We start from the raw sequence: 25249 nt of genomic DNA, 5'->3' as shown, positions 1-25249 counted from the left end.
TCTCTGAAATCAACGATTTCTTTCTCTCTCGCTCTCCCTCTTTGAAAACAACGGAAGGTTTCTCTCTTTTTCTGAAGTCGAAGGAAGGTTTCGTACTCTCTCGCTTTCTCTTTCTCTGAATGTCTGGAAATCAGACAGTCAAGAAGACAGTGCTGAGATGATAATTATTGAGCCTTCCAGACAGTTGTTGAGTCCATACAGTTTCTGCACTTGGATGCTAATCGAACAATGACAAGTCAGAACTATTTACTAGGAATATCACCCTAAAAGGTGCCCCCTCCACCGACACATTTTCAACCCTCTCAAATTGAGTGACCCATTCGCAACAGATTCGGAGCAAATAAACAATTCACAACAGGAAGTTATAACCATTAAAGAGATACATGCAACTGCAGTCAACTGGTCACCAGCTACGTCGGACATTCGAAGTCATTGGCGCATCAAGCTGCTATCGTAAATTTCAGTTTTTATTGAGTTTTCTACGCTGCACTGTAAATGCACTTTATATCCACTTTTATTGCACATGCAAATGCACACATACACATATATACACCAGTACAACAGTACATTTATATATTTGTTGCATTCCAGGTGACTTCGTCGAAAGATGGACGCGAATGGACGTTGCATGTGAAATCGCCGCAGGCACGTGACACCGGTATCTATGAATGTCAAGTGAATACCGAACCGAAAATGTCAATGGCATTTCAATTGAACATCATTGGTAAGTGAGAATATGCTACCAATATTCACCTGTGTATATACATATATGTAGATAGATATATAGTTTATAGATTTTCACGGAATTTTGATATTTTTTTTTTGAAATTTCAATTTTTTTTATGTACGCGTAGATAACGCAATTCTGCTCTTTCTGAAAAATATTTGTTATTTTTTATGTGTATCTTTTATGCTTGTTATAGTCACTTAATAGAAATTTAGTCTAAAATTTTTTTCCTTAATACAAATCCTCTTCGAAGTCTTTATATATTTGATGAATTACATGACATTATTGTCTCACTGAAAGGTTTTCCTGTCTCCGAGTTTCAAATCCACTTAGGTTAGGTTTGTAGGCAGATCTCTGCAAATACAGTTCCATTGTGATATCAGTAAACTCTCGATGGATCAAGGACTCTTAAGATTACGCAAAACTCTTGGAATCTGTTACGAATTTCTTTAGTCGGTTAATGTCGATTCGAGCCAATTCGCTAGGATCGCCGAAAATGGGCCTTCCGAGGTGTTTCAATCTCAGTCTGGCAAAAGCTGGGTTCCACCAGAGATGGACCTTGCCAAGAGAAAAGAACCTTTCACATTCCACAGCGGACCAAAAGGACCTCGCCACTACACAGGTGCTGGTTGTTATCCCAAATCCCTTAAGAATTACCGTAGAACAACCTTGACATAGTACTGCCATAATTGTAGTCAGTTCGTAGTCAGTTGAACTTTAAAAAATATGCTGTGAAATCGTCAAGTTCGTATCTTGCATGGTTTTCGAATGGCAGTGTTATAAAGAGCGACAGTTAGCAGGTTATACCTATTTAGTTAAAACTTTAAACTCGTTTTTCTCGAAACGACATTTTTGCCGACAAAAATGCTGACATCGTAACTCAACGACATATTGACCGATCCACTTTAAATTGAAACTGAGTATTCTTGAATATATTTCCTATACAATGATATTTTCGATTGGCTGAAAATTTTCAATTTGGCATTAAAAAACAACCCATTTTTTACCTAAAAAAAATGACACTTTTTTATCATTTTTTATTAATTTTTGATATTTTCCAAAAATTCGTAGGTCATTGTTTAGGAAATATCTTCAAATTTAATAACCTTTTTGAATTTTTTTGTTTTGCAACTTATTCGGCCGGAATCATGTCAGCAGTTGGGGAACTTGTTTTTGGCACCTTCGAAGATAGCACATAACTCCGTTATTTTTCAATATTTTTGTAAAAAAAAATTTTAAATATAGCTGAAAATATACCTTATTATGTCCAAATCCTTCGAAAGATTCAATCGAGTACTTTCTTTTAAAAAAATGCACGAAACTCGCCTAATTTTTCATGGCTTTACACTGGTATAGCCGCTTAATAGATCAAATATCGAAATAGAATGGTACTTAAATATATTATTTTAGAAATAATTCGACTTCAGTTAGATCTCAAACTTATTTGTGCTTTTTATGTCAATAGTGTCATGGTACTGTCATAATTTCTTCTAATCTGTCATATTGAGAACAGTTTGTAAATCGTCCACAGTCAGCATTATTTTTTCGTCTCTGTAATATATTTGAAATCGTTTTGGGCAACATGAAATTGAATATATTTTAACACCTAACATAACAGTGTTTACCAATTTGTACAGTTCATAATGTGCAGTTTGCAGTGTGTCAAATTTAATGACAGTCGTAGTCATATTAATGAAATGGTGGTAATTTAAATTATTAATAAAATTAACACTTTTTGGTTTTACTATTTTAAAAGAATCGAATTATTTTTAGTGAATCAAATTGTTGATGAAAATCGAATTTTTACATTTCTCATAATGCCATTGAATTTGACGTAATGTAAATAGTGTATTACCCTCAAGCATTCGAAGTATTTTTATGAGAATGTTCTGAAGCTAAATAATATTAGCATAAAAAAAAATGTGTCAAATTTAATGACAGTCATAGTCAAATGAATGAAAATTCTTATCATTTAAATTTGGAAAAGGATTATGACAACACCTTTTATATACATAAACCCAAACGATTACCCACCTCCCGCCCAACCGACGCGTGGGGCGCAATCCGCAAACGAGCGGAATTTGCCGAGTCATGAAAGGTAAGAGTTTTTAAGCGTCGAGATCTTAAACTGCTCAGCTACAGAACGAAAAATTTCAACAGCTAAGATTTAAAATTTACAAAAACAAAAGGTTAAAAAATGTTTAATGTTACTTATTAAGCGAAGACAAAATAGTTTTTTTAATGCTAAAGATCGAATCAGACAGGTCAAATGTGCTGGAATGAGAATTAAAATCATAACATATTTGACGGAATGGTTCGTTTAACTCAAAATGTGTTCTCGAAGATTCTCGAGATTTCGATTCGAGATTTAAAAGTAATGGTCTAAATTGCCTAGATGAACGAAATGGGACATTAAACTTGAAATCAGACAAAAAGAAAGAGCTACAAACAGAACCATTCAGAAGTTTTACTAGAAATATTATACCTAGCATTTCCCTACGACTAGTGAGTGTAGGTAGATTTATAAGTTTTAAACGACTAGTATACGGAGGAAGATTCAATCTTGAATCCCAGTGTAAGTTACCTAAAACAAAAAGTAAAAATTGGTTTTGAACGGACTCTAACTTATCAGAATGGGTATTGTAGCTAGGATTCCATACCACAGAACTATACTCAAATATAGGTCTTACCAATGTTGTAAAAAGAGTTTTAGTAATATACGGATCACTAAATTCTTTAGACCAACGTTTAACAAAGCTAAGAACATCTTTAGCTTTTAAAACAATTGAATTTACATGAGAATTAAAATTTAGTTTAGGGTCCATAGTAACTCCTAAATCAACAATGCTAGATACTTGCTCTAAACTGAAGTTATTCATTACGTAGGGAGAAGGATCAACAGATCTACGGGAAAAGCACATCGTTTTACATTTTTTAAGATTCAGTGGCATATCATTTATGTGACACCAAGTAACTAAATTATTTAAATCCGATTGCAACTCAGTCCTTTCGTTATAAGAAGTATATGATTTAAAAAGTTTTACATCATCCGCATATAATAAAATGTTTGAAAACTTAATCGGAATCGGACGAGATGACTACCTTGTGGAACGCCTGAAGGGACCATAATTGAATCGGATAAAGTGTTATTAAATATAACTTGTTGTTTTCTGTTAGTAAGATATGAGGATACCCAATAAAGAAGTCTTGGTTGAAAACCAAGATAATCCAATTTTTGCAATAGAATAGAGTGGTTTACTCTATCGAATGCTTTACTAAAGTCTGTATAAATAACATCGGTATTCTTATTGTCTCTAAAACCCATTAACACATGGCTTACGAAGTCAAGCAAGTTTGTTGCTGTAGATTTCCCTTTACAGAATCCATGCTGAGAAAATGAAATAAATGGAGAAATCAAGAATTTAATTTGGTCAGTGATAATAGCTTCAAAAAGTTTGGGTATAGCTGACATTTTTGCTATCCCCCTATAGTTCTCAACGGATGATCTAACACCGCTTTTATGCAAAGGTATTATAAAAGAGTTTTTCCACAATGACGAAAAAATACCTTTCGTATTTCATTTTGTGAAATATTCAAATTATTGTTGGTCAATCAAGTTATAGTGAAATATCATCACATTTCAATTGATCAGTTTTATTGAATTGGTTGTCATTGAATTTGACATGATGTAAATCATGTATAAATTAGTCAAACAGCATTTAAAGATATTTAATGAGAATAATATGAAACTCAGAAGGATTGAAATATAAAATTGGTTATATATAAATGCTGTTATAAATATATAAATGTTGCTCTTATAAAAAATTTTATTTATTTAGGTGACAATTTTTATAAATTTACACCAAAATTATAAATTTTCCAAAATGTTTCAATTTAAAGTATTTTCATATTATATTTCCATACATACACACATTCACTTTCCAATTTCAACATTTATTGCCAATTATGCATATGTAAACTGCATATTACTGTGAGGCCACACACACACACACGCACACTTAAATGCAAAATAATTATATACGAGTAAATTATCACAAAATATCGGTATTAAAATAAATCGCTCACATTTATTTGCATTTAATTCGATAGCGAAAAACTCGCATATATTTGAAATAAGCCGTTAGCATACATATAGGCCTATCATCATGACACTCACACAGCCACAAATTTGTTTTGACACATACGCAGCATAACGGTATAAGTGTATATAATTACGTCATAGGCGTAAACAAATAATGCCCATAATTACGCTTGTTTAGCAAATTGCACGCGTTGTTACATTCTATGAAAACTGTTGACTCTTAATACGCACTTATACTAGTAACTGTTGTTTTTGTGTAGAGTTTAAAATATTTATTATATTGAAATTTGCAATTTTGTATTTTTTGCGCTTTCAAAAATAGCTATTTATTTTGACTATGGTCATTGAGGCAATAATTGTCAGTATGAAGTTGAACATATTTAATGGCATAATTTGAACGAGTGGAAACAGTGTGCGGCAGTTAAAAGTTTATGGGTTTTTTTGGGATCAAATTTAGGCTGTCAGATGAAAAAATTTAAATTAAAGGCATACGTTTCTTCAGCATAGTCTTTTTATGGTCTCCAGCAATATATAATTCGTTCCTCAGAAAGAAAATTGTAGCTTTGTGGATATAAAAAAATATTATAGAGAGTCAAATCTTTTTCCTCAAATATTAATCAACAATTTTTATACTTTCGCAAGTTGCTAAGGAGAGTATTATAGATTTGTTCACGGTTGTTCGTAAGTCCTAAAACTAAATGAGTGAGATATAGGGTTATATATACCAAAGTGATCAGGGTGACAAGCAGAGTTGAAATCCGGATTATTACTACGAGCATCTCCCATACTAAGGTTATGTTGAAAACTACTAAAAATGCTTTAATTCAGTAAGGATACCACCAGAAACCTTAAATTTCATTGTGAAGATGGCACAGAAGAGCTGCACTCAAAATTGTCTTCACAATTTTAAATGGGCGTGGTTCCGTCCACTTATGGGTTAAAAACCTTATCTCCGAAACTACTCGACCAATTTTAATGAAATACGATTCGTAATATTTCTCTGGCATTCCAATGATATGTTAAGAAATTAGGCCAATTCGGTTCACAACCTACTTTCTATATACCAGAACTTTGAAGTCGATCGACAAATATATATACAACCAGTTCGGTTACACCCGAACTTAGCACTTCCTTTCTTGTTTAAGGCAGTAGTCTGCTTTAGAAGCCGAAAAAAAACGTTTTTTAGCAATTTTTTTTTTAAAGGAAGGAAATGATTGTGGCAAACGGAATTTTAAGACGATAGTGTACTATATTTAAGGCTTAAAAAACAATATTTATTATTAAAAGTCAAAGTTGTAAGTATTTTTCTGGAGCGCCTGGAGTCTGCACTTGTAAATCGGTGCCGGTGATGGAGGTCGTGCGATGCATCTGAAACAGTCGAACCCATTTAATTTTTTAATTTTTTTAAGTTTCTTTTCTTTATGAACTAAAAAAATATCGAAGAAGTTATAAAGTTCCAAATTTTTTCGAAGTTTGAAAAAAAATTCACTTTTTTTAAGAAAAAAAATTGACTTTAAGTTGCAAAATAAGTAGTTTAAATAATACTTTTGTCCAACTTTTTTAGTTCAAATAGAAGATAATTTAATACTGAAGCTAGATCACGTTGGTTCTTTTTTCGATCGGACATATATTCTTTTTGCTATTGCCGGCACCGTTTTCTAACACTTGAGAAAATGAAAACTCGAGAAAACACGCTTTAAAGGTCTGCCTGAGCATTCGCACCTGCTCGACGCTCGGCCACTAAAACTGCTCTAACTTCGAAAATATGTGGAATTGGCCTCTGGAATTTTAAAGACATATTCTTGGATAGTTTTGGAAGAGATTTAAAACAAAACAAAAAATCGATTTTTTGAAGCCTGTAAAGCAGACCACTGCTTTAATAGATTTTTCAGATATGTTGAGAGCCTCTGCAATATTATTAACGCTAATATAGCGATTTGAAAAACAATATGTTTAATTTTTGCCATTTTCTAATAATTTTTTCTATAAAAAAAGAGTGTTGTCTTTTTGTCGCACAGTGTATTAAAAAAAAACAACAAAAAAATTATATTAATTTTTAATGTGCGTGTTATTATTTTAAATTATACAAAATTGTACAATTATTTCCATTATACTTACTCATGATATTATGATTTGTATGTAATTTCACATTTAAATTAAATTGTCGTTCAATTTACCTGTCCAACGGTGCGTATGAGCAACAATATGCTGATAGGCGAAAAAATTGCCGACGAAAGAAATTGTGAATAAATTATTACAGTTTTAGGAACAGATGGTCGACAATGGCTCGTTTAAATATGCCACACTACAATATTGATATTAAATTGTAGCTAATTTGGTACAACAAACGGTACAAAAAAGATTGGGGATTTATAAAGAAATTATATAGAAGGACTTCAGTCGAATTTAAGCGTACTAAAAAGTATTAAACAAGCGAAGTTTGGGATTGAAGGCAAAAAGAATAAACTTGTAGGTGGATATTGGGAAAATGTATGTATCTGGTTTAATCACGCCTAACAGAGTTGAGCCGTTAACTCAATCATCAGTATTTCTATATAATATCTTTTGGCTATGCCAAATCTTCGATCAATACTCCCAGTACACTTGATTAAATTTTCTGTCCATCAATACCATTAGAGTAGTCAGTTTTATTCTATTCATATGCCACAATTGTAATTTACAAAGCATAATCATCAGTAGCAATTCATGCATCACTCATACGCCATGTAGCACCAATCACACTGAATGACTGCCTTCACTATTACTCATCAACCATCCTTAAATGCAATGTAGCTTACAATTTCAGTTGAAAATATGCTTTGAAATAAATTGTGTTGTTTGTTGTAATCATTCATGAAAATTTAGCGCATTTTTCGGATTTCTGTTTTTGATTGCTAGACAAGCCGATTTGCTGCATTTTGTAATAATTGTGTACTCTGACTACGCAGTAATATTCATTTATCTGTTGGCTGTATTGCGGTAAATGACTATGAAATTTTGACGAATATTTAATATTTACATATGTACATTTGTGTGAGAATTGAGTTTGTGGTCAGCCAGTTGGTAGCGATTTCAATTAGAAAATTCTGAAATAATGAACTTTTGTTTGGAATTTTAGGTTATTTTTCAAATCAAGTAAATATACAAAACCAACAAAAGAGAAATTACATTAACTTCAGCCTCAGAAAGAATACAAAAATACGAGGTGTGTTCAAAAAATAACGGGAATTTTTTAAATATTTTGTAAAAAATATTTATTCATTCATCTATATTAATTTTGTCGCCTTTTATATAGTTCCCATTCGTTATTAGGCGCTTATGCAGGACATCTTCCAATCGTCGAAACACTTCTCAAGCCTTTTGCTCTTTCATCGATATCTCCTTTGCTTGTAAAACGAACCCCTTTAAGGTTATTTTTATACTCTCGCAACAAATGTTGCTAAAGAGAGTACTATAGTTTTGTTCACATAACGGTTGTTTGTAACACCCAAAACTAAACGAGTTAGATATAGGGTTATATATACCAAAGTGATCAGGGTGAAGAGTGGAGTTCAAATCCGGATGTCTGTCTATCCGTCCGTCCGTCTGTGCAAGCTGTAACTTGAGTAAAAATTAGGATATCTTGATGAAACTTGGCACACTTATTTCTTGGCACAATAGGAAGGTTGCTTTCGAAAATGAGCAAAATCGGACCACTGCCGCGCCCACAAAATGGCGAAAACCGAAAACACATAAAGTGACATAACTAAGCCATAAATAAAGCTATGGAAATATAATTTGGTATGAAAGATCGCACTATGAAGGGGCATATTTCTACATATGTAATTTTTTTGGGGAAGTGGGCGTGGCCTCGCTCCCTACTAAGTTTTTTGTACATATCTCGCAAACCAATAGAGCTATGTAAATCAAACTTTCTGCCGTCTTTTTTTTAGCCACTTCCTAATGCAGTCCAAAAATGAAAGAAATCGGATCATAACCACGCCCACTTCCCATACAAAAGTTAGGTTGAAAATTACTAAAAGTGGGTTAACTCATTAACGAAAAACGTCAGAAACACTATATTTCACATAAGAAATGGCAGATGGGAGCTGCACTCAGATTTTTTTACAAAATGAAAAATGGGCGTGGCGTCGCCTACTTATGGGTCAAACACCATATCTCAGGAACTACTCGACCGATTTCAATGAAACTTGGTTTGTAATAGTTTCCTTATATCCAAATGATATGTTGTGAAAATAGGCCAAATCGCTTCACAACCACGCCTACTTCCCATATACCAGAACTTTGAAGACAATCTGAATCGTTTACTTTACAATATATAAAGTAAGTACTAGTGAAGGTATCGGTGCAGAACTTTGCACAAATACTATGTTAATAGTGTGGCAGCCCCTTCTAAAAATCGCCGAAATCGGACCAAAGGTTTTTAAGGCCCCATATATCGAACACGAGGACCTCGGGTCTTCTAACCTAATATTATAGTTTCTAACTTTCAATGGACTTTATACAATATATATGACGAATATGCGGGTCAAATTGTGTATTATATAATATAAATAAAGTTAAATAAATAAATTGCGAGAGTATAAAATGTTTGGTTACACCCGAACTTAGCCCTTCCTTACTTGTTATTATTAGAAATAGGAAAACGTCGCACGGAGTAATGTCTGGCAAATATGGAGGCTAGGGAATCGTTATAGTATTGTTTTTGGCCAAGAATTTTATGAAAAAGCAATGAAGTGTTTTCTTTTAACAAACGAAAATCGCCTACCTCATAAAAACTCGTCTAACCTTGTAGCCTTTTCACACAGAAGCAAATTGCTCAGTTAAGCAGTCTTTGCTAAATTAAAGCGCTGATTTAGATCGACTTACCATACAAAATAAAAATCTCATTTTTTTACATTAATGTTTAATAGAATTTTAATCGAGTTGAAAATGAAATGCAACTCTGCTACAAAGAACGTATTTGTAAGTAATACTCTCCGACGATAGATATCACTGCTGGAAATAATAGTTGTGGCTATTAAAAAAAAAGCAATCTGCTGTTGAAACTTACCAACTCCTTATGAAAAGCAAAAATAAAAATGTATAACAGCTGATCGATTATCGAGTAGCAGGCAGTACTAACGGCAAAAACCGGTTTCTCAATTAAAATTTTAATTGTTAAATTAATTTGACTGTGTGAAAAGGCTATAAGGAAGTAAGCAATGGATACAGCTGAGAAATTGACAGGACTTTTTGCTTTTACTTTTAGTCAAACTGAAGTATGCAGAAGTTGAGTTCTGATAAAGACTTAGAGCTTTAGTCATGGATTCCCTAAAATCTTTTCTCTTCCTTGCAGTCTGATTGGCTTTAAAAAAGTTTTTTAATAGTGGTGACATGCTTTTGAGGTGTGTGCCTAAGCTAGTAATTTAACACACGACAGATCAACACAGGTTCAACCAAATTTGGTGATAATATCATAGTAAAGAGAATCCTAATGGCAACCAATATCCAGCTGTGCTAATCGCCCACCAACTTTAACTACAATTCCCATTATTTGGAAATATCTTTTACTTTTGTATATAAATTCATAATCCAACGCTTCGTGACATAAAACCACAACAAATCGTTATGTTAAATATATGTTAATATTTACTGGAAAAAATGCATTTTTTAAATACATTAAAAAAAATCATAAATGCAAGTTTGCAAATTTCCACATACAAATTATTGAAATCACAGAAGCGAGATAGCGGAAAATGCCAAATGGAAAAAATCTTTTCTGGGTAATTAAAAGAATCGATAAAATTAAAAGGCCACAAATACACATTGGCGAACGAACATTCGACGTTCAATTTAAATGCAAATTTATACAGCGAAACGGCTCATTCCAAACCCAACAACTGATTAATGTCGTTAAACATTTTCACTTTTTTTCGCACTGAAATGCCACATACAATTCGAGGTCTTCTTTATAGTGTGTATATGTAGTTATATGTGATATTTACGTGGCGTAAAAATTGCATATTATAACTGGCATTTAAACATGTTTTCTGTCGCCGCGAAACATTTCGCGTTAATTGGCACTCTCGGCGAATGAGCAAGTGGTAATAACAGTGTGTGCTCGTCATATTTATATGTGGCATGCAATACTTCATGGCCACGCTGCGAGTGCTTTAAATGCGACAGATTGAGATAAAGTTTTAACGGTTGTTAACATTGGTGGGCAAAAAAAAAGAGAGAGGTGTTACTGCAGAAAGTTGAAATTACAGGCAGAAAGAAAAGTGGTCTAAAATTATGTTTATTAATAAGTGAGTTATTAAAGATACGGATTGAGATATTACATGTTCTACATACCACAAAAAGTTCCCGTTGCTAAATGTTGCGAATATTATTTACATAATTTCTGTGAATATATTTGATCTCCTAGCGTTATTATTTTGAAGCTAAGCTTATGAAGAGAACAATAAACCCAGATCGATTTAATATCCGAGAAACACCAGAAGCTTAAATATTTCCATACCCACCTTCCACTCCTTACTTCGAGAGGTTTAATATGTTGCTTTCATTCTAAACTACTTCACAGCAGAATATTGCCGTGAATATTTGAACTTCTCCACTTTGTTCACATAAAGATATGATCAAAAATCTGGCCGTAAAATATTCTACAGATAAAGTACTGCTGGAGAATTGGCTATTGCTATTCGATAGCTATTCGAATTGTTGGTTTGTCAATTCACCGTTCGGACTGAAGTTTCGCGACCAGTCAGGTCTGAAACTTTAATTTTTTATTTTTGGTTTCGGATTATCTGGGAAAAGGAGTATGTAAGAAGGAGTGTAGTACTTTTCTAAATCCCTGGTTCGATCAATACGTTACCACAAAAGATCATATGATTAAGATTCTATACAATAAAAACTCTAGGGGAAAAATTTTTCATGGTGGACAAAACGTCCTCTTTTTTGGCTGGAATTTATTCTAAGTACTTCGCGGTTAATGAATTGCAGCTTATTTAATACGTATATAGTCTAGATTAGGTATTGAGTAATCTTACTTGGCACGCAGTTTGAGAATTAATTGCCAGGTGAACGACTTTGCTAATTACTATTGAAAACTATGCCTAATTATTATTAGAAATATAATCCTAAATGTAGGCAACGATTTTCTCAAATTATATTATTCTAAATATAAAACATTGCCTACATTTAGGATGACCTAAAATTATTTGCTTAACACCAAAACAGTTGCCTGTTCGCCTTTTTTCTTGAATTGTAGTGAATATTTACTATTTTTATTACTCCTATTGTTAAAATTCAGGTCTTGATACTCTTTGTGATACCACAATACAACAATTAGGCTCACAGCTGATCACAATATGTGTCCACAATTAACTGTTAATTAAACTATGCTCGCCAATGTTGGTTGGGAGTGTGTTTAAGGAAATTACATTTAATTTTTTTTGCAACTTTGTTGCACCAACAGACCAAGCCAAGCGCCAGCTGCACCAACAAAAAGCAACAAAGACAAAGCTACAGAGAAAATGAGAACACTGCGCGTAACGGTGTGTTATTTTAAAGGCGCAGCCTCATTTGCATTGCAGCAGCAAGCAATTTAAGCGCGCACAAGGCGTTTGTGTTTCCCCTCTCTCCGCCGCCACCACCAATTCATGGTGCATTCAAATTAAATTCTTATGCGGCATTTCTTCGGACTTTATGCGCCATGACTTCTGAAATGGCCTTGAATCAGCGCTCATTTGCTGCAGCAACCTACAGGAGGAAGCAACGCAATATTAAAGTTGCGGCTGAGCTGCAGAGTTTTAATTAAGACAACTTGTCGACTTGCCCGCTCATCCGCTTGCAGCGGCGGTTTATTTTTATACTTTTTTCGGCGCCTAATTAAACTATGCATTCACTTATGTAAAAATCTGCTGCACGCAAAAATACCGCAAATTGGCGAATGCAGTGGCTTATTGTGGCGCGGCCAAAGCCAAAAAGCTGCCAGCACAGTGCTCATCGCTGTGGCGCCGCTGAATGCAATTGCCAGCTCGCTAATTAGCTGCGGAATCGGCGCTCTTGCCGGCAGCCGGTACAAAATTGCCATGCAAGCTGCTGTGTGCAGCATCTACATAAGTAACTGTTTATGTATGTCTGTTTTTCAGAATTACAAATTGGTATGCTTACTTTGTGGCATGAAAAAATATTTTTAATACACAAAAATAATAAATTCTGAAATTACTTATGAGCTCTAAAGACGCAATCGAGTTTCTTTGGTTATTCTGTGGTTTCTCAATCGAAGGATTCAGTTGAACTCATTGCAAAGCAGTGTATATGATGAAGTGGCGAAAGATATGGTAAATTTAACATCAAAGCTTCAGAACTGGCAATTTACATCTCAATGTAATCGATTAGATCAATAAGAAATATGATGAATACTTTTGAAATTGTTCCAGTAGCATTCTGTGATTTATATTCGGTTTTAATTAACCGGATTCACTCACCTGTATATGGCATGGTTTGAAATTACATTAATCCCTTTTATAAACAATAGCTTTAGAAGACTTAGCTACTTACGAAATTGATATGACAGTTGACAGCTGACAGCTGACAGAGTCATGGTTGTATTAGAAATTTCCATAGGCACTGAATTATGTAACTCCCTACGTTCTTTATTATTCTTTTGGTTAAAGCCCAAGTCCACTTACTGTTTGAAACGTTAAAAACATATTTCGATATAGGTTATGTACATATCTCAAAATAATCAAAATGGTTAGTGGAATTGAGTCTACCAAAGGTCACATAAAGTTCTACAACTCTGTAAGCCTCTTTTTCTATGTTTTTTAAATATTCTTTGATCAAAGAAAATGTCTTTGGGAACGTACTGCTGGTTATATTAGGTGAGATTATTCTGTGGTTGTGAGGCGATAAGCCTTTGTGTCACTGCTTCGAGGTTGATTACTTGTTTTACCGGAATAAAGAAGGTACATACCCGCGGTCTTCGCCGAGCTCTGGCTGCCTGGTTTCATATAAGTCAAGGACGCTGAAGCTTCACTTTGGGCATGTCTTTTACTGAAATTTCAATGAAATTCGTGCCGAGTAGCCCAATTTTCGACCACAATTGTTGTTCCAGAGTAATTATGTTCATTATGAATTGGCAAACCAATCGTGAGTATAAATCAAGTATCAGCTCTCAGAATAACCGCACGTTGTAACCACACGTCTAAGAAATACCATGTGAAGGTACATAATATCATCAGGATTTAAGAATAGCCAGTATTTGACCACTGCCAATAATCCCTATGCCGCCTACTTTCCAAAATGAATCCCAGGATTTTGCTTGAATTTATAATAATGATCAAACCTTATATTCGATGAAATCTGTTTCAATATCATCTCCAAATATAACGCTCTCCGTCGTCCGACTGTAGGGGGAAATCTCACAAATCCGGGTAAATATCACATCATAGTAAAACTAGATAAGAATCGGAGTCTTACTGAAATCTGAGATATCGGTTTATGTTTCCACAAGTCCACATATTTCGAATGTACTGACTCTTGTTCCACCGGTAAGAAATCCCAAATTTACAGCGTAAATGTGTGGTTATGTACCAAAAGTCGAAATATTCGATACATACGTTCCCTTTGCTCCTATATACATACCAATCGGATCTTTTATTTCATCTGACCGACTGCCTTTAATAACATTAACCTCGCCCAATTTTTTAATTTTTTTTATTTATTTTTTAATTTCGCTTGACCCGTACTTATGCCTTCCTTACTTTTTTGTAATATTATATTTATTTCTGAATAAAAATATGTGCTAATTTCTCGCAAATATTTATGAAAGTAAATTCGTTTTTTTATATTGTTTACAGCCGTTAATTTTTATTGTTGTTGTTGTAATTCCGGAAATAATATAAAATGAATAATTGTGAATTTACTTTTCATTATTTAAATAATTCTGTTTTCACTATATTTGTCATTGTGAGGTTGAAATATTATTTATATACATACATAAGGGCATATGAATTTTATATATACTATATATGTATACAGATATGCCTCGGATAAAATTCCGAGACTTAATTTTAATTTTCTTTATTTTTATTTTAATTGTTGTTATTTATTTTTTAACCAATATTTATATTTACTTACGTATTTTCCATTTTTCTCTGCTCTACTTTGCTTGTGTCACCACCACAGAGATACCCGCCGATTCGCGCGCCATCATCAGCGGCCCCGCGGATCTGCATTTCAAAGTCGGCAGCGCCATCATACTCAGCTGCCATGTGCAACAGCCGAGCATTCGTGATATTGGACCGATTTATTGGTATCGCGGCGAGCATATAATTACGCCATTCGAGCTGCACGAAGATGAAGAGAGCGACAGCGCGAACAACAACAACCAGCATAGTCTGCATAGCGGTGGCATGGCTACACCAGCACTGCTGAACAATGAGCTGGCGGCCGATGTGACAGCGACGATAACGAATGCCAATGCATTGACTGCTGCTGGCGGCAGCGGCGGCGGCGGTAGAGGAGGCAGTGGTAGCAGCATGGGCGCAGCAATGGCGGTCACAGCGCCGCATGACGGCTTAAGCAACGACATTACGCCGGACTTTACGGCGCGCATTGCGATGGAATCACAGTTGGGCGACACAATGAAATCAAGGTAAACGCGCGGCACAGACGCCTTACGGCCAGCCGTCCAGCCGTCCATAAGCCACAATCAGGTGTCGTGTGTCATGTGTGATGTGGTGTGGTGTGGTGTGGCGCGGCGTGGAGACGACGTTAAGACTTAAGCGAGCAAAGGTGAAATGGAAAGCGCTGTCAAAGCTGTCAGCTCTTTGTGCGTGTCAACATGCAAATGCATGTGGCAAAGTACTGTGGCATAGTCGCTGCGCTTGGCTATCTTTGTGTTGCACACACCGCTCCTGTTGCACTTGTCACTTTGGCTTTGATTACTGTGTGCGTTGCGGCGCGGTGGCAGCATAAATAAATATTTGGGCCTTTACATTTCGATTCATTGCCTTCGATAGCTCAAGTCGCTGCCTTTGTCACGGCATGTCAACCAAAGCACACACACACATCCACGCATATATTTATCGCGTCAGCGCGGCACTATCATGCGTTCCAGCGTCGTCTTACATTTCCACACAGGCAGTAACAGGCACACCGACACACATAAGCGCCGCAACTTGTATATGTCTCCATTAATATGAGCACATTCTTCTCTTTCTTCTTCTCGGTACTTCTCCTGTTTTTTCATCATCATGCCACCCATCATCAGGTTGCGCATCTCGAATGCACAGACAACGGATACAGGGAATTACACTTGTCAACCGACAACGGCGAGCAGCGCTAGCGTCATGGTGCACGTGATTAATGGTGAGTAGTTTCATTTGTGTTGTCACTTCTACTTCGTTTGTGCCCCTTTTTTCGCTGCTCCTCCTTGTACTACTTGCTTTCATATGTATGTATGTATGTGCGCATTTGTCTCTGGTGACAGTAGTAAAGGATAATGCAAGGCTCTTCTGACTCTTGTCGCTTTCATAAATATCCTTGGCAGTAAGGCAGCCAATTGGTTATTTGGTGTGAAGGGTTGACTGTGGTGGTGCCACGTTGAAATGTACATACATGCCTACATATATTCCGCACATGCAGCCTGCAACGTGCTACATTAGTTGTTACGAGCTTTCTGTGGACGGACATTAATGCGTATCTCAGACCTCATAGCGTTGCAACGATAAAAAATTAACGCAATCTTGTGACAGAAAATTGCATTACATAATTAGTCTCTACGCTTTGCTAGCAAAGAAAGATGGTGCTTCTTATTGAACATGATAGAAATTTGGAACTAAGCAAGGTAAACTGAATATGTCGACTGCAGCCCTTCTTTCTTACCACTCAAAAAGCATATACAATCCTACAAATCATCTGGAAATCGATTCTTCCCATACGGAAGCCGATCTGTCCGATATTTACTATTCGAAAATGATACTTTGACTTTTTCGAAGTTAGACATTAGTTTCTCTCTTGTGGCTTCAAGTTCAGGAAAGGTAAAAGGGTCTAAACTGCTTAGCGATAGTTATCGCTTTAAACCTTTAGGCAGATTTCTGCACTTGCAGAAGATCTCACTTAGACAGTTATGAACACTGTCCTGTGTGGTACCAAAAAACTCCTAACGGATCAGAAAGACCGAAAGACTGTTCGACAAAGCGCTTGGCATCTATTATAAATATCTTGTGTCGGCTAGATGACACCTCGGCTAGATGACACCTCGCTTTCCTCTAAACAGCTTTGGCAGCTTGTATGTGACAGGAACCCTAGTCTTATCGCATGTGTACCTATGGAACAGTGTCCAGTGAACACACCTATGATAAGGCCGAGATGAATCTTGTTAAGCGAAGCAGTAGAGGACCTTTTACGTTCTACTGCGGGCCAAAAGGCCAACAGGTGCTGATTGTTGTCTAGCGCTTGGCGAGCTGACGCGATATCTGTAAGTCCAGCACTCGAGCACAAGTAGACCATTGACTGCCAACTCGCTCCCATTCCAGAGTTAATGTTGCTAGAGTACCCACTCTTGCAAGCTTTTCCGCTTTACGGTTTCCAACGATTCCACAGTGACTGGGTACCCACACAAATCGGATACCAAAGTAGCTAGAAGCCTTTAAATATTTAATTTGACGAAAAGAAGAAAGTTCTTAAAGAAGATGCGTGTCCATTCATCGCATCTCAATGGTATGTGTCCTTGATAAAATTTTAGTTTGGGTGCCCAATTGTAGGCAACACTTCAGTTCTCTAAAAAAATCAGTGTGAGCACACGCATTATATAATATTAATAACAAATCACACATAACTAGTTCTCCCCACTGTGTACCATCGCTTCATAGCGTCAGTCAACGACTTAGTCAAATTTATTGCACGCAGAAGAAGCTCTGCGGCGAAGTGGCATAGACCCCGGCAGAGTACAATCAACGCATCGAGTATACGCAACAGCACTCGCACGAGAGGTGCCGACACGCCCTGTCATTGTTATTAATTGTACTTGAACAGCGCGCGAAGGCATACATTCGCTGACTGGTTACAAGCATTTAGACATACAAACAGACATCAATCTAGATGTGTAATTGTAGGCGTGCTGCAGCGACTTCCGGTTCTAGGAGTTTACGCCACCAGCGAGCAGCGAGTAGCGTATAATTCACCAAATGAAATGATTTTGTCATCATTTGTCGCTGCTTGCCTGTCACATTAGTAAACCTGCTACTAGAGCTTAGATCTACATACATGTATGCGTGTATGTTTACATGTAGACATGTTACGAGTTAGTTACAGTTATATTAATATGACAGCAATGCATTTGTTAGATTCCATACGCCTTCACTTCACTGTCATTAGTTACATTCTAATTTAGGGTTAGGGCAAAATGTAACTGTACATATGTCATCTTAGATAACTGCTTATGTGCTTCGTATGTGTAAATACACAAATGAACAAATGAGTAAATTTAATGTTTTCTTGATGCGCCTTTGCCGGTGTCAAACTCAGGGTTCATAGCAAAAGATGTCTACATTTACATAAATATCTTCGTATATGTCCAGTTTAGCTTATATAAATATACATATACACATACATAAATAATTATTCTAATGAGTGCCCTAATATTTGTGTAAGGTTTTGCTTAAACATTTTTAGCTTTGTATTCAATTACGAATGTCCTAATTGGTTTATATGTCCATATATAGTATATGTATTTCATATCCCAGTGGTGAAAAATGGTCCCTACAATAACCACATCATCAGTATAAGATATTTATTTTTGCTTTTTAATCCCTCTAAAATATATATTATTTAGGAGAAGCACTAATCGTAGCATTTTTTGTCACAAATATCGTCTTCCGAAGAAGTTCACTCCAAAAGAATGAAAAGCCTCGACATATCCATTGATATTTTTTCGTTATATCTTCCCCATCCAATCGATCAGGTCCAAGAAAGTTCTCATAGATGCCTGAGAAAAATGCACAATGAAAAGTAAAGCAGATTCCGATCAGTTATTCTGAATCTGAACCTGAAGTATAAAATTTTTGCGGATTTTTAGGTAAGGTCTTACATTTTCCTCATATTGTGATTTTTGCTCTGAACCTGAACCTGAAGTATGAAATTTTCGAGAGTTTTTCTCTAAGATCTCACATTTTCCTCATATTATTGCGATTTTTTCTCTTAGGCCCCATATTCATATTCAGGCTGTCCTAGAAGACCGGATCTCCTTATATTCCGAAAAGATCTTGTACGAGTATGCGTCTCATATTTCCGTGAGTTTTTCACTAAGGTCCGACCTTTCGTCATATTTGGACAGCTTTCCTCCTTATATTTCGACTAGTTCTTTTCTAAGGCTTCGGCCTGTTCTTCATTGCTCTTTATACCCTTCTTATACTCCGGCAATATGTTCTCTGAAGCCCCGAATTATATACATATTTTGTTATTTAGTTCTGTTATTCTCTGAGATGTCCAAAAATATACCAAAAAATCCCCTTCCATAATTCCAGTTCTTCGCTGAGACTCTGAATTTCCTTTCATATTTATGCCATTTATTTTTCTGAGGCTTTGAACGTTCTTAATATTCCGGCCAGTAATTATTTGATGCACAAAATTTCGGCGGGTTCTTCTCTCTGGTCCCAAGTTCTCCAGTTTCTCCCTAAATCCCTGAAATTCGCCGGTATACCGTTCGGATCATCGCTGAAACCCCAACATTTTGTTATATTCCGAGCGGTTCTTCCCTCACATTCCAATAAGTCCGGTCTGTTCGCTGAGGCACCGCACAGAATTTACCGCAATTTACCATAATTATTGCACTCGTCTGCAGGTTTATCCCCACTTTTCAAAATAAATATGTACATATTTACCATTCGGCTTTTGTGTCTGCACGCCGCTTTTTCGGTTAAATACATTGTTCTCGCTAATGACTGTGGTGCCGTTGCCCATTTGTTACTCGTTTGAGCTTAGTGTGGCTTTTTCGTCGATTATGAATGACTTCCTGGTTGAATGGTTGGCTGGCTTTCCTTTCTCTATGTGGTGTGGTGTATGTGTGAGCATAGACATGTGAATTTACATATATGCATTTAGATATTAGGTTATATATAGACGTAGCTATGTATGTGTGTGAGTATCTATTTCTATGCACATTTCACATATGGCAGTTGTCAGTTAAATTAATGATTAGAAATGCCCTTTTTTGACTACCACATTTGTTTCTATGTAGGTGTGGGTTTGTATCTCGGAGCCAGAGCAAGCGAAATTCGAAATTATAAACTCATTTTCTTTTGTAATTTGTAAATTTTGCTAATTTAAAAGCATTTAGTATTACTTTACTCTACTTAAGAGCAACGCATAGTTTGAAGGATGCATGCATCCACTATCCATTAAGGCCTTTTATTATATTTATCATAGTATTTAGTTCTATGTGAGTAATGATTGAGCTGAAATATGTTTGAAAATTTTGTTTGGGCTTAATATGTTTCTTACACTACTAAATAAACTCATATTTTAAATTTATTCGAAGACTTTAAAGTATCATCTTGTTACTTTGAAATAAAGAGCATATTTTGGAGCTTAGATAATACCTTTTATCATAGCAGAACCTGATATTAAATTGAAGCCTGAATCGATAAATTTCATGATTATGTCTGAATAATTGTAACAGTGGAAATACGTGACCAATACTAAATCTAAATAATGGGAAATGCCTGGGATATCGACATAATAAAATTTTTCCTTTTCTAAGGTAATGCGCTGCAGACTGAGTGATTTGGCGTAAATTTCTTTTCTGCGAGCATACTGTTGAGGTCTGGAATAGGAAAGGTCTATGGCGGAAAATATATTAGAAGTGAATGTGGAAGCAAGTTGTAGTTAACTTTATATACACTTTGTAATAATAACAAATTGAGGACTATCGGTGTTTATTATTGGTACAAGAACTTTTTAAAATTTCAAAAAAGTCTCAATAACTCTTACTCAACTTAGAAAACATTATTCTATATTCAAATTTGAATATTTTCTGTCTTTTTTTGGCCAATAATTATATTTAAGGGTTTAGGTGGGTTTCATAGGCTAAAAACAAGGGTATATAGGCATTTTCATTGCTTTAAGGTCTTTTCAGAGTTTCGATGGTGGCTCTTCTTCTTGACTAGCGTAGACACCGCTTACGCGGTTATAGCCGAGTCCACAATAGCGCGCCATTTGTTTCCTCTTTTGGCAGTTTGGCGTCAACTGGTAATGCCAAGTGAAGCCAGGTCCTTCTCCACCTGGTCCTTCAAACGGAGTGGAGGGCTTGCTCTTCCCCGGCTTCCAACAGCGGGTACTGCATCGAACACTTTCAGAGCTGGAGCATTTTCGTCCATGCGAACAACATGACCTAGCCAGTGTAGCCGCTGTCTTTTTATTCGCTGAACTATGTCAATGTCGTCGTATAAATCGTACTTCTTCTTCTTGACTGGCGTAGACACCGCTTACGCGGTTATAGCCGAGTCCAAAACAGCGCCCCACGCATCTCTCCTTCTGGCAGTTTGGCGCCAATTGGTTATTCCAAGCGAAGCCAGGTCCCTCTCCACCTGGTCCTTCCATCGGAGTGGAGGTCTCCCTCTTCCTCTGCTTCCACCAGCGGGTACTGCATCCAATACTTTCAGAGCTGGAGCACCTTCATCCATTCGAACAACATGTCCTAGCCAGCGTAGCCGCTGTTTTTTTATTCGCTGGACTATGTCTATGTCGTCGAATAACACATACAGCTCATCGTTCCATCGTCTGCGGTATTCGCCGTTGCCAATTCTTAAGGGACCATAAATCTTCCGCAAAACCTTTCTCTCGAAAACTCCTAGTGCCGTCTCATCGGATGTTGACATCGTCCACGCTTCTGCACCGTAAAGTAGGACGGGAATGATGAGAGACTTGTAGAGTTTGGTTTTTGTTCGTCGAGAGAGGACTTTTTTTACCTACTTACTACTACTACTACTTTTCAATTACCTACTTAGTCCATAGTAGCACCTGTTGGCAAGAGTGATTCTGCGTTGGATTTCCAGGCTGACATTGTTATTGCTGTTAATGCTGGTTCCTAGGTAGACGAAATTATCTACAACTTCAAAGTTATGACTGTCAACAGTGACGTGGGAGCCAAGACGCGAATGCGCGTCTTGTCCTCATTCACCTCCAGACCCATTCGCTTCGCCTCCTTATCCAGTCTGGAGAAAGCAGAACTAACGGCGCGGGTGTTGTTTCCAATGATATCGATATCATCGGCGTACGCCAGTAGCTGTACACTCTTATAGAAGATTGTACCTTCTCTGTTTAGCTCTGCAGCTCGATTTTTTTTTCCAGCATCAGGTTAAAAAAGTCTCACGATAGTGAGTCACCCTGTCTGAAACCTCCTTTGGTATCAAACGGCTCGGAGAGGTCCTTCCTAATCCTGACAGAGCTTTTGGTGTTGCTCAACGTCAGTTTACATAGCCGTATTAGTTGTGCAGGGATACCAAATTCAGACATCGCGGCATAGAGGCAACTCCTTTTCGTGCTGTCGAAAGCTGCTTTAAAATCAACAAAGAGATGGTGTGTGTCGATCCTCTTTTCACGGGTCTTTTCTAAGGTTTGGCCCATAGTGAATATCTCGTCAGTTGTTGATTTTCTATGTCTAAAGCCACACAAAAATTATTTTTTTCTTATCATGTACTGCATGAATTCCAACATTATCCATGTTTTTAATATCAGGTTCCATTAATAGGGTTACTATATAAATCACATGTGTCCGAAAGTTCATTAATGAGTTCTCTTTATAAGGGCATGTTAAACGAGAGTGTAGTCCGCGAGCGAGTAACTTTAACTTGTATTTTCTCAATATATTTCAAAAGACTTTGTGTTCGTAATAAGTTATATACTTTCAATCTTCGCACTATACATCTTCTCTGATCAGTGTCGGGCGTTAGGTATGCGAGCTCTCAACACTGAAACCTTTTGGTATTCTACACTTTATGATCACAATCTTTCAGCATTCATGGCGCTGTTGGGATAAATACATAGCTATAAAAAGAAGATTATTCCGGTCTCACCTACTCCGATTTTACAATGTCATTTACATATTTTCTATGCTTTAACTTGCGATGTATCACCTTGGAGGGCTAAATTATTAGTCTCCTTTGATATTTATTAATCACAATAAAAGCAGTTTGATTGTTTCTTAACCTTTTTCACCTGCCTTCCACACCTCGCCTACACTTCTTTCGTTAACTAAAGTACTTTTAGTGCTTTCAACTAACTTTTCTGTATCTAAGTTAGCATATTTTATTGAATACAAACGAAATGCTACATTTAAAGCACCAGAGTGATGTCAGCTCTGCAACAACCTAAGCCTCCGCTCACACATGTTGAACCAACCCAAATTCATTTATAAAGTACACATGTATATACGTAGGCATATCTAGTTAAAGTCACTGATGAATGAAATAAATGGCCACACTCATTCATTTACGCACTCTTCGATGGCAATACACATATACATTGATATAAATATAAATACAAATATATGTATATATGTATATAGATGTATGTATATGTATGCATACTCATTGCCACCTAACTTTTTGCCCTGCAATCCTATCGCGCTGTGGTCTACAAAGCACAATATCATATTACTACTTCTTTGTTTTACAATAAACAAATACACACAAAGAATACACACATACACACTCTCGCACATTCCTTCCGCCACACATATGCTTATTCATTGCTCTTTTTGCCACTTTGTAGTGTAGCAAATTAAATTAATTTGTCATTTCCATTGTGGGCCTACAAAACGGAGGTCACACACGCGTGCACACGCACACTAACACATATATTTTATTTTTTGCTTTTGTATTTACATATGTATGTATGTTAGTTGTTGTTAGGCAAGCATGCTATTCTATCATTTGTCTTAGGCGCATATATGAGCAAGCCTGCAGTGCCTTTTTAAAAACACCAAAGTGAGTAGATATAATAAAATACTCAATACTCAATTTATCTACCGCATGCATGCATATATGTATATATGTACATGTGTGTGTTTGTGTTTGCTTGCATGTGCTATTGTAGGCGCCTTTATAGTAGTAGCCTGTAATGTCCTGTCTTAGCAACAAATTCTTTTAATGCTTTGTCTTCACTTTATCTTCACCACTTTCATTTGGCACACCAACCGTGTGACTGACTGACAGACTGGCTGAGTAGCTTTGCTTGTTTGAGTGATACTGATTCTGTGTGTGTTTATATTGGTGTTGGGTGACTCCTTGGACGTCGCCTATTTTATTGGATACTACAAATGACTATGCATAAATCACGCTTCGTTTTGATGAACAAAGGCAGGCACATACATATACATATTTATATGAAATTATAGGCATACATACATACATATATAATCATATATACATACATATATAAATATATTAGTGCGATTGTTGGCTTTATTGTTCCAATTTCATGCTTTGTCTGCGTTTTTTATCACCCCATAAAGCCACTGTGTCATAGAATACTCGTAAGAAACAATGTGATCATGACTAAGTGCGGAGGCATACATACATACATATACATATGTGTATATACAAATATACAGAGTCTTATCACACTTACATGTATACATCTTCATTATTATTAACTTAGCTTGGCTTCTATATATATATATATCTATGTATATCTATATCTCTCTATCTATATCCGTATGTATGTATGTATTAGTGACCCTACCCACAAGTAGTTCTATGCCTCTCTCAAGCATAGATTCCATCTAAGTAATAATAATTGAATATGTGCGCATATAAATCAGCATTGAATTTGTTATTTACTTGTTTTACGCGCGCCAAATGTCCTCGACATGTCAATTATTAAAGCGAATGTTGCGAATTAATGTTGAAGATCAGCGTAAAATTAGCATAAATTCAAGGCACAAACTGGCGGTGGTAAGGGGACAGTCGTGAAATGATAGTGAGCTAAAACAAAAGTTGCTTTGAGATTTATTACAAACAACAAAATGCATAATATATGGTTAATATTACTTTCAAGTTGTCAATAATAACACCAATAAGAGAGGGAGAAAGTCTTCAATTTAATAGCTCGGAAGACCTTGGCAGGAAATCATTTCATTTCATTGAGTGATAGTTTAGTGCGCCGTAAAAACATTGTGCCAATTTTTCTCCAAAAATAACTATTTTAAATAGCGATGAAATTACCGATATCTAAGCCCACATACATACATACATATATGCTTATATCCAGTATTTCTATTTTTATAGCATACATTCAGGGTTCATACATTATAGAGTACGGACTTTGTAGCATATAATCTAATTTTTTTGTTTTCAAGTCCTGAAAAATTTTGTAAAAAAGAGAAAAAAATCTTATAAAAATGTACCGAATTGTCAAGGTTCCGC

At 36.0% G+C, this 25249-nt stretch overlaps 1 protein-coding gene across 3 annotated transcripts in view; it reads left to right on the top strand.

Moving 5' to 3' along the window:
* Positions 1-25249, top strand: part of LOC105216606 (uncharacterized) — a 148975-nt gene that overhangs the window by 109932 nt on the left and 13794 nt on the right. For all 3 annotated transcript variants that reach the window (XR_008470187.1, XR_008470186.1, XM_054226288.1), the window contains exons 4-6: positions 592-724; positions 15006-15474; positions 16093-16190. Coding sequence is in view for 1 of the 3 variants with exons in the window: in XM_054226288.1 (XP_054082263.1) it covers positions 592-724; positions 15006-15474; positions 16093-16190 (700 nt within the window). In the remaining 2 variants the exon portion in view is untranslated. The remainder of the gene's footprint in view (positions 1-591; positions 725-15005; positions 15475-16092; positions 16191-25249) is intronic.

Source organism: Zeugodacus cucurbitae, chromosome 3 (assembly GCF_028554725.1).
Source record: "Zeugodacus cucurbitae isolate PBARC_wt_2022May chromosome 3, idZeuCucr1.2, whole genome shotgun sequence".
In the NCBI taxonomy this organism is placed as follows: domain Eukaryota; kingdom Metazoa; phylum Arthropoda; class Insecta; order Diptera; family Tephritidae; genus Zeugodacus; species Zeugodacus cucurbitae.
This window is presented reverse-complemented; position numbering and strand designations above follow the sequence as displayed.